Below are 18291 nucleotides of genomic sequence, written 5' to 3' on the forward strand. Positions count from 1 at the left end.
GCTCGGGTTACCTAAAATCCCGCCGTTTACCCTTTACCTTTGGCCCCACGACGACCACGCCCCTAAAGTCATTAGGGCGCACACTTAGGGATAGGGATATTACGGATATTGATTTCCCCGGGCTGACTCTGGCAGTACTCAGCGCTTTCCAGCCGATGATGATGACATCTGCGTGTGCCCATTGTGTTTCACTTTTCATCAAACTTATATTAATAAGTTGATGCGAGGGGCCATAATTAAAGCGAATTCGATATTTCCGGCCGGAGGAAAGACATTTGGTTCACTGAACCCAATAAAAATCCTTGAACTCCCGTCGCCAGACGAAATACAAAATATTTGTATACATATGTATTGCCAATAATCTATTTCAAACAAAGGCCAGCCACAAATATGAACGAAAAAACTAAGTTAGAGCAGCGTCTGCTGCCCTTTTGGCGGCACCCTCACAAAATTATTGACCAGAGTTCCATCCATCTCGAGCTTGAAAAAAAAACCAGAGAGCCACAGAGAGAAAAATTCAATCAAAGTCATTTAACAAGCGAAAATGGTCACTTTTATGGTATTTAAAAATGAATATTTTGGAGATATATCAGTATGAACATCATGAAAATCATTATTTAAAAATCTGCTGCTGCTTTTCGATTCGATTGAGACGCGCTTCGTCACTATGTTCGCTGCTGGAATTATATTAGATACTTTGTAATATAAGCTAGATATATATTTAAAATATCTTACTCTGCTCTTTTTCACATTTCTTTCTCTCGATTTTCTATGATAGTGATTTTTCACCGTGCCGAAACAGAACGACTTTGAGTTGGACTTGTCCGTCTCCACGGATGCGAGATTCTACCAAAATATTTCTGCTAGAAGGGAGAGGACTTCTGTGCGGTTTTTGCTTCGGCTTCTGCCTCTGCTGACCGACACACACACACACACACACATGCATTTTTCATTCTAATCAACATGGGGCAAAACATATAATTCGAATTTTTGATATTTCGCCCGACCATTTTGCGGAGAAAATTGCATTTAAACGCCTATTATGCGCTTTTTATTTGCAACCCATACTTTTCTGCCCGAATGAATGCTCCGGCTGACTCAGTCATGCACAAATACAAATCATTGTATAATCATTGTGTATAACACTAGGGTTCCATTTTGGAGGCTGGCGAGCTCTGTCAACTGGTCCACTAGGCTTCCTGCTTTTCGGGAGTTAATTAAATCCGAAATCGTAAAATCGTTAGCAAATGAAATAAATTGCGCTCAATTGCACCGAGTGACATCCAAGGCGCAATCGCTGGTGATTGACCTCTTTCAATGCGACGACATTCTTGGCTCGATTCGGCTGGGGAAAAAAAAACAACTCTTCGGTCAGATAATGAACTTAATATACACTTGCATATATAGTATACCCGTTCAGCCCCGATACCCGGATTCTCGGCAATCGGCAATCGGCTATGCGCCATGCACTTAATCAAAAAGTACGACAAAATCAAGAGTAAACAAAAGTGCAGCGCAGAACTCGACTTGAGAACCGGCAGCGGTTCCGAACTTCAGCCGGGTGCAATGAACACATGATCCGACGAAACAAAAATTTAAATCTCATTTACCTCGTTTATGTGCTACAGTGCACTGGAAAAATAGTGGCACCTTGATGCGTTCCTACCCAGTTGGTTGAGATAACTAGGTGGGATCGGAATATAAAGGTTAATTCACTTCCCTACTGATGATACAATCATTACAAAATTTAGCAAGTGTTTTATACAAAATGTTTTATAAAGTATCCTTTGCCTCTTCAGTCCGACTTGTCAAAACGATATATCTGTGCGTAACCCGATTTTGTGTCATTATTATTTGTCCTTTCGGCCTGAACACATCAAAATTTGTTGTCCAGTCTCAAATTATATCTTTTTGTTCGGTTCAAAGTGAGTGGAAAATAAGTGAAAATAAGTGAAAATCTACAGAAATGAAAATGTGTGAAAATTTCCTATGGCATATCATTTGAACGTACCTTTTCTCCCGTCAGAACCTTTACGAATTAATCATGTGCTGCGGACCCTGTGGACCCTGTTGCGGACCTTACTGCGGACCCTGCTGTGGTCCATGCGGACCATGCGGCGGCGGATGTGGACCCTGCTACGGACCGAATGTCTGCGGACCATGCTATGCCTGTGGACCCTGTGGCGGCTGCTACTGTGGATACCCTTGCTGCTAGACAGTTGCCCAAGAAGGGTTCAGCAGAACCCTTAGTCATCCTCGTGTTCATCTAATCTTCGTGAACCCCACAAATAGGTATTTGAGACAATAAAATTGAAGTGTCCGCTTCAAGACGATTTGGTTTTTGATTAGTGATAATAGTCGTTATGAACTCAAATGCAATTTGCATAGCCAAATATCTGATTTTAGAACAGATACAGATGTTTAGACGCAAATGCGACCCGAATTAGAATCGATCGCAGTCTTCTAATGCGATGTGGTCGACCTTGAGGTTTCGCCGCGAGTTTATTGTCCTTTCAATAGAACACGCTAAATAAAACTTATTTAAGCAGTACATACATATTTAAGCCGCACACAGCCATGCCATGTTCTTATACATTTTTTGTGTTTTTGTTTTTATTTTTTTTTTACATTTGTGTATATTTACTGCACTAATTCTGCGACGAACTAGTTTCGGCACAGCGGATTCCGATTCCTGAATTCCGACGGCGAAGCGCAAAAAGTCAACAAAGTGCATATAAAAAATGTATTTAAATTTATCCGACTGCCGGCGGCTCCAGTCGCCGATCCCCCCGGGAGATGCCCGCCCCACAACCCGCTCTTGGCCATATTTCTGGCCAACTCCAGCCAATCCGAAACCATCATCAGCTGACTGGATCTACGCGCGCGCCTTTTTAATTGCACCGTTTTTATTTGTGCGACTTTATGCAAATCAAACAAGTTCGCTGCCAAAATATTGCTGTTCGCGTTGATTTGCTGCTGCTGCCTGTATTTGCCTTAAATTATTTATTTGTGTGTTGTGTGCTGACGACAGTCGGTGTAAGTAGTTTGGCTGGTCAAAGCGCTTTGTTGTGGCGGCCCATACCTAAAAACGGCGAAACTAAATATAAACACCAGCTTAAACCAAACATGTTTCATATGTCTTTTTGGGCGGGGGAATTTTTCTATGTATATGCTCGCTAGCTGCTATTATTGATTTGCCAAATTGCCGATAATTAGTTTGACTTTGAACTTGATTTAGAGCTTGTTTGAAGCTGCGCCAGCAAGTGTGTCAATACTCGGTTTTCCGATCGTTTGGGAACTTAACTCATATCAATCAAACTAGATTTAGGTTCGTTAGCTTCTGTCATTGTAGGCTAAAATATTCTCATTAAATTAAGACAGAAGTCAATTTGTGTCAGCCCTTTAAGTTTGGACGAAAGATTCGAAATTACGCAACTTACTCCTTACACATTTCACTTTAAATATTCCTAAAATCTACAATTTGTGCATTTTATGTACTCTTATATTCCTCCTTGTCAAGTTAGCATTTATTATTTATAAAATATTAGTATCATTTGAGCTTAGCTCACACAATCACCCCAATCCAATCTTCTGCTCTTGTTATCCAATTTCCAGGCTCTTTTTCACTGGGTAACTGGCACTGAGTTTCCCCATTCATGCCCTAATTGCAATCCAGTGAGTGAGTGGGGGTTTGGTTCAGCTTAGAGCGTTTCATGATCATGACTAAGGTCAGATTCATAAAAACCGCATAAACTAGACCCAATTTAGTTGACAAACACACACGAAAAACGCTGCGCGAAGAAATTAAAAGCGAAATGGAATTGTTTGTGCAAAAGCCGACGATTCGATGGCGTGGGCGAGGGGATGCCAAGTGCTGAGGGTGCCCCATTTGCATAGACATTTGCACGTCGAGGTTTGTGGTTTTGGGTGTCCAGAGGCGTATCGGATGCATGGCGGAGGCCCCCTACACCGCGAGAAATATCTGCCAATTGTCAAGTCGAACTTCGTAGAAGAACTCGGATTTAGTAATTAACTGTATGCGGTTCATTTGAAGCAGTAAACTATGAAAATTATATTTAAGTTAACTTAAATGTGAATGTATCTAATGAATGTAATTAATGAATTGTACCTAAAACATTTTATTACATTTAAATACTTAACATCCAATATTGTTTTATCTACGACTTGAGCTTTTTCCACCCTGCATTAGATAGCGAGTGAGGCGCTTCCATTTTCAAGGGTTCGCCTTGTCTGGCGGCTCGGATTAGCCGCTTCCACATTGAACTTGAGCTCTATGCATCCCCCAAGACAATCGGAATCCGAATCCGAATCCAATCAGCTTGTGGGCCATTGTTGTTGCCGGATCTGGAACTGGTGCACTTGCACTTGCACTTGCGCATAAATCATGCGCGTCCGATGAAATCACGTGTTATAATTAGACCGATGCATTTTCACTTTCCACCAGCCAATTCAATCCAATCCAAGTCAAGCCAAGCCAAGCCAAGCCGAACCAAGTTGAAGCTATCTCAAATGTCCGCATCCGCATCTAAGGCGACTCGGGGTGACAGCTGAAAATCGTGATATTTGATGGTTGTATCTGAATCCGTCTCTGTATCTGTATCAGTATCTGTATCTGCGGGGCATTTGATTTGACCCAGGAACGGGCATTGGAATAGATCGGAACCCCATTGAGCCATCAATGGAGCGGATTGCCGGATTGCCCGTAAAGTGTCGTTCATTATGACCTCCTCTTGTTGTTGGCGGTGGTCCAGCTCTTGATTCTTGGCTCTTGGCTACAATGTAAGCTCTTTAAAATATGCAGCGTGGCGATACTCCAGCACTCGCATCGGATCGGATTGGATTGGATCGGATCGGATGGAATCCACCTGGCACTCCACTCCGCCGGGGCAGCAGGTTGACCATGAGAACATGTTATTAAATTACTGTAATAATGTATTAAGTATGTAAGAATGCTACCAATGTTAATATGTAATAATAAGTGTAATGACCAGGCCAGCCAGCAGTATGTACATATGTATATGCCCGATCTATATGACCGATCTACTCGACTTTGGTCGCCAGTCTATTACTTCTACGCACTCCGAGTCCAGCGCCCATTTGACATTTCCATTTTCAGTTCCATGAAAGTGCTAATAATGCACTTATGTATGTATGTATGTACACGTACTGCCCGGGGGTCGATTTCGATATATCGCTGATATATATATATATATACAATTTATGGTGCCTTCATTTGCGTGACTTGATCGCAACTGGGTTGGGTTTGGGTATTGTTTTTTATTTCGAGCTGTTTGAGTTTATAAATATATATTTGGAGGGGCGAAACCAGAACTTTTGGAAAGTGTGCCGAACACTTACGTAAATTATTCGAATTACTTAGCTCATTTTAACTCCCTTTTTTTAGAACTCAGCATAATATCCTCCATCTAAGAATTGGTTTTATAAAATAGAAATATACGATTTAGTTCCATTTTCTTGTAACTATTTATATATTTTCGTACAAAACCGTACAAAGTAAATTCTTTTAAATAGATACAGCTATTATCTAAGAAACTTAATGCTATTACGTACACCAAGTCCCTTAATAATATGCAAATGCTTGGATGGCTTTCGTCAAACAACTTAGTAAAAAAAATATGTTAATTAATTTTTTCCCCTTTGTTATTATTTTTTCACCAAATATTCCCGGCAGCTCATTTCGCTTGTTCTTCTTCTTCTCCTGGCTGATGATTCGTGTGTTATGCAATCAATACGATAATTTCAACATTTCTACAATGATACAAGTAAAAAGTTAAGGATATGCATATCCAGTTCTAATCGCACGATTTTCTGGATTTGCGAACTCTCCCAACGAGTTGGACTACAAGTCGAATTATCGTGTGCGTTGGCGTTCAATCAATTAATTAATATCACATACTTATAAATTGCCTCAAATGATGTTGAACAATTGCGCTGTCTTGGCCAGGTGCATTAAGTATCTCAATTTACGGCAGCAAATGTCAGCGGTTCGTGCGGATTTTGATATCTGCATTAGCATGTTCTCTTTCGCCTCGCATATTATTTGTGTATTTGCACAATGGCCAATAGTCAACAGTACGCGTCTGGGCCCGGTCAGCAGCCGATCATTAAACATTTATAAACAAATTATGTCAATTTGTATGTAAACACGAAATCGACTCAAATCGCACCGAGTGGCTTGCCATCGACTGCAGACGTGTTAAGAGTCGCCTTTGGGCCGCAAGTATTCGATTGCAGCGTAAAGAATGCAGATCGAAAAAATCGATAGTTAAAAGTATCTGAAGATAGTTGATAGTCTTGAAGATAGTTGCGTTAGAAATTAAACTTTCAAACACCATAAAATAAAATATCAATAAAACAATGCAAAAGTATTATTTTATATATTTTTCATAGTTTTCATTTATAAAAATGCATTCACTTATAAAACTAATGAATTAAACTTAAATCGTTAGTTTTTAAAAGATTGTTTTCAAAAATGTTGGAATTCATGCACAGAATGAAATCTTCAGTTTATAATTACATAAATTTAATCAAATTTGAGCAGCTTGAGATTTTACACAACTCTCAAGAATACAACGGAAATCAAATCGAACTTTGACCCCCGTTTTTCGCGCAGTGCATCTGCCCGCTCTCAGCTGAAAAGTTTCAGCGTCGCGTCACCGTCAACATTTAGTTTGGCTTTGCATTTTGTTACTTGAGCTAAATTACAGCGCATGAAATACGGAAGTTGTTATTGCTGTTGTTTTTGTTGCTATTACGGCATTGATTGCAGCCTGCACTTAGCGACAGAACGAGACGGGTGCACATTGGTCGGTGGAGGGAGGAGGGGAGTTTTGGCCGCGGCCAAAAGGGCGTGTGTGTTTTGGCCCAAAGTTGTATGCTGCTAATTTTGATTTATTGCAAATCGCCATTTATGGCGTTTTTATCTCCGTAATGCTTCCTGTTCTCCATCAGATCGGCATGATATCGAGTGAGTATGTGTGTGTGTAACTATGACTAGGCGTCTTTTTCAGATACAGATACTTCACTAGGCGATACTATGCGATCCGATCATTGAGCTTACTGATCTCAAGCTCGCGAACAGCGCGTGTTGTTTGATATTGAACTTGGCTTTGAGGCGAAGTCGAGTGTGGCATGAGTGCTGCCGCGTAAACTGTTGTTGTTCCCCGCCTTATTCTAATTTATATCTAAATTATTAATTGATTATTTATGTTGTCAGCGAGCGGCTTTGTTCGCCGTAGGTGGTAACGTAACTGTAACAATGGGGGAGTATCGCCGTTTTTCGGGGAATGCAGGGGAGTGCGTCTGCGGCGCATTTTGTGCATTAAACGCCTTTGGGCCATTTGCATGGTTATTGATCGGGCTTATGCAAAAGCCAAACATTTAATGCGACACATGCCATAAATGGGGTGATTGCCTCTCTGTATCGTGAGCATGTGTAATGTCCACTTAGTGACTCCTAAAGAGGAAGTAATAAATCTTAATAATTAATTTAAATTTAATAATATTTTAATTCATATTTTTTGACTAACGTTAAATTGAAAGAGAACTAGATAATGATATGCCCAACGTGTGCAAATTTATTTGTGCATTCATCCCAGAACTGCTTTATTATTAGTATCTATTGTTAGCTAACTTGCTTAATCCGAATCCAACAAATGATGCCAACAAATGATTCCAACTGGCTTATTGTTAATAAATATGCAATGGTTATTTATTCTAATTTAATCGGCATTGATCGCTAACTAGATCATTCAGCTCCAAAATATTCCCATGTAATTGGGTTTAGCTCCCCGATTCACGTCATTCCGGTTTCTGGGTGTATTTCTTCCAAAAAAAAAAAAAAAAAGATTCCCGAGGGAAATAACAATAAACAAGGCGAAATACTTGTTTCGCTTAAAATACGATACAGTAATTAATCGGTGCTAATCTGTGCAACAAAGAAGTATAATAAAAATAAGAGTAATGTGCCGGGGATCGTCTGGCGTGGTCCCAAGACTATTGGGATACAAAATGCACAAATACACTTTCGCAATCGCAATTTATTTGAAGCCAAGTTAATTAAGTGCATTTTGTTTGCCAGCAAGCAGACGAGTTTTGCCCTGTTTAATGAGTGCGATAGGAATAATTTCGGCCCAAATGCCCGTATTGTTTGGGATTTAATTTCAATCTCGATTTATTCAGACAGAGGACTTGCATTTAATGTGTTTCTCACCTGCTAGTCTCAAGGTCGCACCCCTTTTTTATGTCGAATTAAATGTCGCGACTTAGGGTGGCAAGTAATGGGTTAATCGGGGCTGGGTTTTCGGGCAATCCGGGATGGAGAATGACTGGCAGGAAAAGGGCCACCAACTTCCCAAGCCACTTATGAGTGTAATTAATCACAGTTGAGTGTTGCTATCAATTTTAATTTCGTTATAAAAGTTTACATTACCATCGACGATGGCCGGCAAACAAAGGCCGAAATCCAAGACCCAAGAGAAGCACATGACACCTCAAACAAAAAATGAAAATAAAAATAAAAAAAAAAAAGAAAAAATCAACTGAAGCGGCAGACGAAAACCTTTCGAAGAAGAAGCTATGTGCTATGATACCATAATCCACGAATAAAACTAAAGAAACACAGATACACACCTCTACAAACACACACACACACATGCACACAGCAACAAAAAAGCTCACAAATAGTTCAATGAACTTATTTTTGTTGTATGTTGCTATGCTGGCTCTATAGCCCCGTCTCTTTCGCTCGCTTTGTGTAAGTGTGTTTGCGTATTTATTTATGTTTTATTTTTATTTGTTTCGTCTATTTGAATTCACATTTCATGTGCCCAAAAGGTGGGAAATATTCCAGACGAAATGCATTGAAAGCTCACTCGAAAGATACACTTGTATCTTACGGATACGTAGCCGAAAATTAACATTTTAATGATCGAAATACATTTACATTTACAGCAGCGATCTTCTCGTCTTCTTTGATCTGCATTTGATTTTCTCTACGCTCGTGTGCCATAAAATATTGTCACGTAGCCACCAGCTCTCGTTCTTCTGGATTTTGTGGTTTTGAATGAATTTTGATAGCCAGCATGCAGGTTGAAGCTCCCCAATGACAAAAAAACCGAATATACATTTTCACATGCCTCTAATCAAGTGTGAATAATCCCATTTTGGGGCCAGTCAGTGAGCAAAAAGTATTTAAGCTTAATTGTTATGCTGATAGAGGAGGCGCTAGATAGATTGGTTTCAGCTTCAGGCCCCAAAAAAAAATTAAAGGGAAAAACAAAAGGCATACGAGAGTATGCCCACCTGACAGGTGTACAAACACACAGGTAGCCAGCTTTTGGTAACAGTGTGTGTGTGTGTGTGCGTGTGTGTCTTTTGGCCAGCTCACGTTTCGTTTGCCGTCTGGGGAGCTCCAAGCTTAAGAGCTCTTTCTGTCTGTTTTGGCCAAATACTTTGATATTTTTACATATAAAACAATTATGAGTTGTGCCGACACCTTCAGCAGGTCGAATTCGAATTACTCTAATGGGCTTGTAACTGGGTTTAATGGTGGGAAATAATAATAGTAAGCAGATAGTTAGCTATAAATCAATCCCAATCAAATTCAGATTATAAAATGCAATTGGCTTGTTGATTATTCATTTTCCCATCTCCACTTGTAAGTAGCTACAATCATCTGATACTAAATTGCATCGTTCAATACAGTTTGTATGGAAAAAGTTCATTTTAAGACATCTATATCTTTATCTATAAAATCTATAAAATGATACATTTGATTTAAAGAGGACACATATATATTTTTAGTTAGGTACCTAATATACCCCATTCAAGGGCCCCCGCTGCCAAAAACAATGTGTAATAGCTTTTTAATTGAATTGTCGCTAAAACGGCGAACTTGTCTGCTTTCGAAGTTATTTTCGTTTGATTTTACGGCGAACTGTAGGCGCGTGCGTTCGACTTTGGGTGCTATTAATTAATTGTCATGTGCTTATTTCTATTACACAATCTAGCTGCCAGTGGGCGTGTGGACTGGCGTTAGCGTGTGTGGAGATGCTGATGCTGAAACTGAAACTAAAAACCGAGGAACAGCGCGTTACGCAATTTATTTGCCAAGCAGCCAGGTTTGCACAGGTGCTGCGCCACCCCACCAGACCTTCTTCCTGCCGCCCCCACTGCTGACGTCACTGATAGTGGCTGCAAACAGAAAACAGGCGTCAGCAAGTAAGTACACGAAACGCTGGCAGATATTAGATATTTTTGCTCGCCAAATGGCACTGGCTGCGCAATTGGTTAACTTGGACTTGGCCAACAAGCCTAAAGTCAGTGCCAAGCAATGAAAATTGCAACGTGTTTTGGCATTAGACGTGAAAGTGGCCAAGTGAGTGGGTGACTTTTTTGCAGGGGGATATATGTATGTGAATGCGAATGGGAATGGGCTTTGAAGAGGCAAGAGGGTAAGACGGCCCACACCAAACGTCAGCATTTGTTGGCTTTTATGGCACGTAATTTGCAATTGGCAAAACCAAGTACAAGACATTTTCAACGCGACTGTCTCTTTTGCCGCCGGCTAACTTTTCACTTTTCATTCTGCGCTTTTCCACATTCTGCCATTTTTGCATCCACCGTACGTAAGTGCCCCACGTTGCATATTTTGCCCTGTTGGCCTATTAAGTCCTGGGTTCTTGTTGGCCGCGGGCCAAAGTCTCTGCATTGAGTGCGGGGGAAAAACCAAAACCTCCGCCTAATGCCGTTTTTTTTTTTTGGTTTAAAGGCAAGCGACCCATTTTGCCTGCATATTGCGCATACGCCCTGTGGTGAATCAAATGTAATCCACTTGATGACTAAGGCCAGATTAAGCCGAAACGTTAAATCTGACACGTGAATCGCCGCGAAACTATGCGAAACAAGTTCAAAAATATTTTAAATATTTATCTTCTCTCTTTTTCTGTGTTGGCTGTGCCAAAAAACAGAAAAGGAGAAAAATAAAAGAAATATTTGCAAATTAGGAGAAACTATCATATTTTTTGAAGGTACCCAGGGAGATGAAACTGAAACTGAATATATAACAAAAGGCACTTGTCTGGGTGAAATTTTCACTAGATATTCAAATGAACCAACAACAACAAGTGCGGCTGCTGGCTGAACAAACAAACAACAAGTAACACAAAAAACGGAAACCGTTAAAGCCAAAAAAAAGACAACAACAGTTTGAGAGTCGCTTTCAAATGACGCACTGAAAGAAATTGGATGCGCTTGGATCGATCGAAAAGGATTCAAGGATCTCACACAAAATGGTGGATATTTATTAGAAAATATATAATTAAGTAAATATGTTTAGTTGTATTAGATATTTATAAAGATAATCTGCACTATTGAATTCAACTCCCTGATGAATCGAATTGCTTTGAAGGCAACCCCCATTTTTTCGCTGTGTACCAATCGCTGGCGCTGATGTTGCTGCTGTTGATGAGGCGTGCTCCGTTGTTTACCCCACTTGAAAGCGACTGAAGATCAATGGGTTGTATGACCAAGAGCAAGACCAAAGTTGTGCTGTTGGTCTACCACTTTCGTTGATACTGTCGTTGATTTTTGTGTGTGTGTGTGTGTTTTCGTTTCCAAGACGCCGCTAGAGCTTTGTGCGATTTTTCATTGGAATAGAAAGTGAATTGAATTTGTTTTCGCTGGCGGACTGCGCGTTCCATTGCTCTTGACGTTGTCGTCTTCATTGGGGTGCCGTTGTTTACACTGAAAACAACGGAAAGCAGATGCCCCCCGACACGGGGACAGTCATCTCTCTGCAGTCTTCAGTCTTCTGGAAATTGGACCATGTCATTGACCCTTTCTGCCTCGAGTTGCCCCAAAAGCAGTGAGAGTGCTTGTTTGTTGTTTATCTTTCGGCTTCAGTTGTTGTTTCTTCCGCTCGAGGAAAAACGCCAGTGAAAGAGTAGCTTTTGTTGCACTGCTCGTGGACTTTACTCGAATGCAATTATTGGTGGAGGTGATTGGGGGATCCGTGAAGTTTCCAAATGGTGACAGGAAAATTGTAGAAATTTCGCTGGAGCAAACCGATCCATCTTGCCTCTCTAAATTTCGGATGCCATCGAATTTGATTGAAATTGTACTATTTTAAAATAATTATTCCAACATCATTGACTCCCGAAATAGAAAATATTAGTACAATGAAATGTCCTTAATATTTAAACTCCCATAAATGATAACAACCGCTTTATGAAGAGGTTAAGGTTTTTTGTTTATATGACTGTTTAGAATTTCCTAATAAAAGTAGCATACATTTTTTGAATGCAATAAGAAAATATAGTATTATAGATTTCCCCAATGAAGACCCAGATGACCAGCGAATCATCCAGAGAGCTGTTTGTGGCCCAGATTGACTTGACATCCACTGTCGCTTTCTATTTGTGGTGTCTTCTAGCGTTTTCCAATGCGGAACCGCCGATCCACGGGCTGCAGTCTGCTGACTCGATTTCTTTTACCAAAATACCAAAATGTGTAAATTGAACGCGGAGCGGCGGCATCGAGCCAATGGGTTTATTCACCTTTCGCCTAATTATCAATATACATAAACGGAGTGTACCAGAAAGCGATGTATAGCATACATACTACAAGATACAGATACATATATACATATGTGTGCAAAAGCTTCGACCAAACCAAGCCGATCCGATGACGAAGACAGCTACTTCAATGAAATCAATTTTACGATAATAACTTTTGGGCAGAAACAAAGCCCAGTGAGCGAGGCCTGTGAATCGAAAAGCGAATTCGATGATTCCGATTCCGATTCCGAAGCCCTGCCGGATTCATATATAAACATTGATTCAGACCCGGCCAGCAGCTCATGTACCGTTGGAAATTTCTTGCCTTTTCTTTTTTCTTTTCTCAGAGCGTTGTGTGTAAATTTTGTTATTTTGTTTTGTATGTGTGTGTTGTTTTGTTGCCTTTTTTCGTTGTTATTGTCTTGCACAAATGTAGGTCAAGTTATACGTTCGCCAGTATGCGTGTGTGCGTGAGTGTGAGTGTGTGTGCGAGTGAGTATCTGTGTGTGGGGCTCGTGGGACGTTGGGAGCTGGAGCTGGAAGTTGGATCCGGGGGCGGCACTGAAGGGGTCTGTCATCCCGTCGCACTCTGAATGACTGACTAAAAGTCGGGCGATGAGTCCGAGGCACTGGCAGTATTTTCTAGTAGCTCCATCCCCGGCCAACTTTCACTTAGAAAGTTCTGCTTGCGGTTATGAGGAATCGGTTTTTCGTTTGCTCATTTAATTTGGATACCCTTGCGTTGAGCGTTTTGGGGTTAGTTTGCTTCCAGAATTCACACTTCACTACAGAGCAGAAGAAAAGAAAGAAAACAGACTCTTCCTTTCAAGAACTTCACATTATTTCGGTAAAGAGATGGGCGAAATGGCCTGCAGATTTTCCAGAAATTTTAAATATGTATATATATCATAAGACATTTAGAAATATGTTTCAGACAAGCAATTGAATCTATAATATATAATAATATATAATACTAATATAATAATACTTTTGATAAGATATAAAACTACAATTTATTTTTTATATATTATTGATAATTTCTATAGTATGGCTATAGTAATAAAAACATATGACTTTCACAAACAATAATCAAAATTGAATATCGAGAATCCATAATATTTTTGCTCCAGGATTCATTTTACAGGGTATTCAGAGTTTCGCCCAATTTTCTTCCCCCGTACCTTGTGCTGGCTGCTTTTTTTTAGGTTGAACATGAGTTGGCTTATACACATTCTGTGGCTGAAAGCGATATTCATTCATATTGGCGACAACATGTTAACTGGGTCACCGCATGTGTGGGTTCCTGGGAAGATCTGATTGCAGGCGAATCAATCGAATCAGATTGGATGGAATGGAGTCCCGAGCTGGACAAGACGATCGCCCAATTGCATTTTCGGTTCGAATCACTCGGTTTGAGTGGGAAAGCTTTCCGTTAGGCGACGTCATCAGCGCCGGCCGCGCAGCAACCTTGGCGATCAGCTGTTCGTAGCGAGTGGATTTCCCTGAACTTCATACTGATACTGAAAAGCTAGTGCGCGCGTGTCTATTAATAGTCTCTCTCGTTTTCCGCCGCTCTCTGGCGAAAGAGTTGCACTGCCTCTGCGGGGGGAACTTCCTGCTGGAAAAACCTGCTGGCTGAGAGCGTGAAAAGCTCGGTGCTCTCTTAAGTGGAAAACTGCGAGCTCGCACTCTCTCTGCATCTCTCTCTCTCAGAATCACAAGTTCTCGGCTGTAGTTGTTGTGCTATTATTGACCTAATCACTTGTGGAGCACAAACGAACATTGAACTTTTACTTCCGCATCAGCGTTGCCCGATCAAGATTCGCTCTTTCGATTGTCCGGATAATATTTTTGCATTGGGAAATGCGTTTTCATTACCCCCCTCCGTGTTTTTCCATTTTTATTGATAATTTCCAGGCCGCTTGGCCGCCGGCGACCGCCCAGTGACATTAATTAATGCCCACAGATTCATCAAATATGCGCTGGCCGTTTGGAAAATCATATTTTATGCTCCCCCGGCAGAAATTTGTCCGCGGCGGAGCCCCCAGAGATCTAACTCAGTGTGTGTGCGTGTGTGTGTGTGGGCATGTATCTGTGTATCTGGAAAATCTTGTAATTTAATGCGACAATTTTTTGCTGCTCGCTGGTCCATCCATACACCACCCATCGATCGATGGAAAATCCTCCGGCAAAAGTAAAAAATGCACTCAAAATGTTCAGTTTTAAATATGGTTTTCTTTTAATATTATATTTAAATGGGTGTGAGAGGTGTGTGTTGGGGGTCTCTGGATGTCGGTCGAAGGTGTAGACATATAAATAGCTTAAAACGCTTAAGATCTAAACAAAATTTCTCGCTCCGAATGATTTTCCTTGCTCTCAGCGAGAGAGAAAAAAAGAACATTACAAATCGTTGGCAATAAATAAATGATAATTTAAACAAACGATGATTTGCTCGGGAAATATGACACTAAACGTAATACTCTTTGCGTAATCTTTTCCAATTTGAAGCAATTACAAGTGTATAGTATATATATATAACATATATGGTGTATGTGTGATACAATATAGGATATAGGATATGTATGTGTGCGTATCGGTGTTTTGTGAACAGCAATGAACAGTATTTAATTTAAATAGTATGATAATAATAAATAATTAATATAATAGGTATTGGTAGGCTACGCAAAAACTACATAAATACAAAAGTCTCCATCGCAGGGCTACCCAAGAGCGCTTGGGGAAGCCCCAATCCCCAGCTTTCTCCTCCGCCGGCAGCTGGAAGTCTCCTCGCGGCCACGAACGCGCAACCAGCGCGCTCCCCCAATCATGCCCAGAGTTTGTGGATAAGGCACGGGCGTTATGGGGCTCTGAAGTTGGGGTATCAGCGTCTAGTACTGCCCGGTTGGATCCAGGCAGTCCTGTCGCCTCTTTTGGCGGGAGTCCTGGGTGTCGCGGGGTCGCCGGTAGGTTCCAGTGGGATCCAGCATGTTGTAGGATTGTATTTGTGGGGCTTTTGAAGTGGGTATAGTATTTAGCCTTAGAATGCTTGGCTAAGTGGAGCTCTCGCGCTAGAACCTTAGTAGGTGCCAGTGGGGTCCAAATCGTGCGACATTTTGAGACTGTTTTCAATAACTTTCGGCTTGGAACTCAAAATATAGCTGCTTCTGCTGGCTTGCTCCAACTTCAGTACTGACCAGTGGGATCCAGATAGGCGGCCATGGCGAAGATATGTGATTTATTGGATTTTCTAAAGAGGTCTACGATTACGATGTCTTGCTGTCTTCGTGTAGCTTCTTTAGTACTGGCCGGTGGGATCCAAGTAGGCTGCCATTTCGAATGCCGTGTATTGACCAAAAATACTTGAATGACAAAACCGAGCTGGCTTTTTGTTGCTGCTGCTGCTGCTGTCGATTCTCCTTTGTTTAATTTGAATCAGCGCGGTATTGAACTTTATACTGGTTCTCGGCGCTGTTGTTGTAAGTTCTTTTATTATCACCACCAGTTGTTGGGTTTCTTGGGGCTGATTATACAGTCACGTTTGGTTGTGTGTTTGGGGATTTTTTCGTGCGTTCAAAAGTCACTGACACTACAAATTCGTTTATTGTTTGTTAATATGTTTGGTTTGTTCGGGAACCGCACGGAAAATCTTTAAGGCGTTACGTGAAAATCTGCGGACTTTTCTGATGTCTCAGCTGGTTTTCTTTTAGCTGCTGATCTGCACTCGTCGAATGTTGTCGATCTTTTGATTTGATTTTCGTCAAGTCGCAAGCTTAAATGCTCGACCGGCTCGACGTCGCTGCCGGCGTCGCTGTCGTGTGCTCCAAGAGCGGGAGCGAGTGCAAAAGAGAACGATATACGGCAGGTGCGTCGCGCTCTTAATGGCAGCATTCTCTTAGGCGAGTGGGTGAGAGCGAGTGGGGAGATGATTACGATCGTATTTTCATTCATTTCCAGGTAGAGCATTTCTCGCTTTCGCTCTCTCTCTCCGCTCTCGCTCCTTCTCTCTCGCTCTGCTCACACCCACCTGGATTTCATTCACCAAACAGCTGTTTCTGATCGAGTGGCCTCGTTCTGCTCACACGTCCCCGGGTGAGTGTGCGCGTGTATGTGAGGCTCTTGTGTGTGTGTGTGTGCGTGTGTGCGTTGGAGGAGCTCAGGTAGGAACTATCCTGGAATTCCATTGGTCCTTGGATTCTCAGACTGCGATCCTGAGCAAGCAGACTCCACCTTCTTTTAAGGCCCGCAGCTAATTAAGGTATATTTTATTGCCAAATTTTTTCCGGGCAAAGTGCACTCGAAAAAATTGTATTCAAAGTCAGACAATAGCCTTTCCTTTTAAATGCAAGAAGGTTTTCAAGAAAAGGCGGGAAATTGGTTTTTTTTTATTGAATTGTTAAATACATTTAGAACCCCAAATAATTAGGTATTTAATTAGGTAATTGAATTCAATTCATAAATACATTTGGAAAACCAAAGTATTAATTCTTACGTTTATTACACTTTTCTAGATTTACAAGAAATGTAAGATAATGAAACGATACAACAAGATGAAGTCCTTTAACTTTGAAAATATCTGCAGTATTTGCTTAGAACAATATGTCTTCGATAAAAGATTACAATAGTAAAAAATCTGTGTAACTGCATGACAAATAAAAAGATTTTGTTTGATGTTAACCCAAGATTGTGGCTGTCGCCGCTTAGTCAAACAGAGAGACGACAAGCCGAGGATCCTTGCCAAAATGCTAATATCCTTATGTGCCATAAGTCCCAAATTAATGGTCTTTGAGCCGGCGGCGCGACGGCCACTGCCCACTTTACGTGACATTTGTGGTAGCCTAAGCCGGGCCAACTCGAAGGCTGAGGACTCAAAGGGCTTAGGCCGCAACTGCCGACTCATAAAAAGGATAAACGCTCGGCATGAGTCAGCAGCCAGTCGGTGTGCTGGACGGCCCACCGAAACGACGGATGCTTCCGCGAAATGCGACACCGGAGGCAGGTCCACTCACAAAGGCCACTGGGATGCGACAAAAAGTAATAATGAGATACTGCGCCGAGGTGTTGCAGAATTTCTCGATCTTTCACATATTTTTAAACCCAAATTTGCTCGGTGTCCAAGTCAGCTGGTGAGGCCGGGAGCAGCAGGCGAGGATTACAAGGTGTGTCATCTGCCACACAATAGGAAATATAAATCCTTTCGTTTTATTACAGCGACGTAAAAAACTCACAACTAAAAGGGGCACTTCCGGCGCACAACGAAATATTCGACTGGAGGACGGCTGCTTGCCACGAGCGGGGGATGCAACCCTTTGGCACGGGCCCGGAATCAAGGATTCCATTCCGGAGACGGGAAGATGTTCGCCGTCTGTAAGATGATCGCCACACCCTTTTGGCACGGGTTCGAGTGGAAGTGAGGGGACCCTTTAGTCCTTGAAATGATATGAATTGAGACCTTGAAATCAGATTGATCAGATGAAAGCATATCGAATCCAATACCATTCAATTGGGCTTCACATATAAATAAGAACGAATCCTTTCATTTAGCACAGATTTAAATAGCGATCTAATTTTATTATTGTATACTAGACACTCAGAAGTACTTCGAGTTTACGTAATTTCAAGTTTTAAAAGAATCGTGGACTTGCGAGTTACCACTGTGATCCTGTATTCTTTGCTAACTTTAATTCAGAGAACT

The 18291-nt window shown here is 41.3% G+C and overlaps 2 protein-coding genes and 2 long non-coding RNA genes across 4 annotated transcripts; 2 read left to right on the forward strand and 2 right to left on the reverse strand.

Annotated features, from left to right (window-relative positions):
• Positions 1-530: 530 nt before the first annotated feature.
• On the reverse strand, positions 531-1339 carry LOC116801704. Its single transcript, XR_004362179.1, has 2 exons — positions 736-1339; positions 531-677 (listed from the first exon to the last, which is right to left on the reverse strand). It is a non-coding gene; the product is annotated as an uncharacterized LOC116801704 (long non-coding RNA).
• Positions 1340-1802: 463 nt separating this feature from the next.
• LOC6606473 lies at positions 1803-2330 on the forward strand. Its single transcript, XR_004362178.1, has 2 exons — positions 1803-1925; positions 2027-2330. It is a non-coding gene; the product is annotated as an uncharacterized LOC6606473 (long non-coding RNA).
• A 12484-nt stretch (positions 2331-14814) lies between these two features.
• Positions 14815-16348, reverse strand: LOC116801586 (peptide tarsal-less AA). The gene has a single exon (XM_032722117.1). It carries the CDS (start codon positions 15584-15586, stop codon positions 15488-15490), a length of 99 nt encoding a protein of 32 aa, XP_032578008.1. The 5' UTR covers positions 15587-16348; the 3' UTR covers positions 14815-15487.
• Positions 16349-17119: 771 nt separating this feature from the next.
• On the forward strand, positions 17120-17992 carry LOC116801550. Its single transcript, XM_032721876.1, has 2 exons — positions 17120-17755; positions 17808-17992. The coding sequence occupies exons 1-2, from the start codon at positions 17267-17269 to the stop codon at positions 17970-17972; spliced, it is 654 nt and encodes a 217-aa protein (XP_032577767.1). The 5' UTR covers positions 17120-17266; the 3' UTR covers positions 17973-17992.
• The last annotated feature ends 299 nt before the right edge of the window (positions 17993-18291 follow it).

The sequence above is a fragment of the Drosophila sechellia genome, chromosome 3R (assembly GCF_004382195.2).
Source record: "Drosophila sechellia strain sech25 chromosome 3R, ASM438219v1, whole genome shotgun sequence".
NCBI lineage: Eukaryota > Metazoa > Arthropoda > Insecta > Diptera > Drosophilidae > Drosophila > Drosophila sechellia.

Bases quoted from the DNA above. Each gene is read 5' to 3' on its own strand.
- LOC116801550 (XM_032721876.1), top strand. From the start codon at position 17,267: ATGTTAACCCAAGATTGTGGCTGTCGCCGCTTAGTCAAACAGAGAGAC. The intron at 17,756-17,807 runs GTGTGTCATCTG...GTTTTATTACAG, and splicing joins CAGCAGGCGAGGATTACAAG to CGACGTAAAAAACTCACAAC.
- LOC116801586 (XM_032722117.1), bottom strand. From the start codon at position 15,586: ATGCTGGATCCCACTGGAACCTACCGGCGACCCCGCGACACCCAGGAC.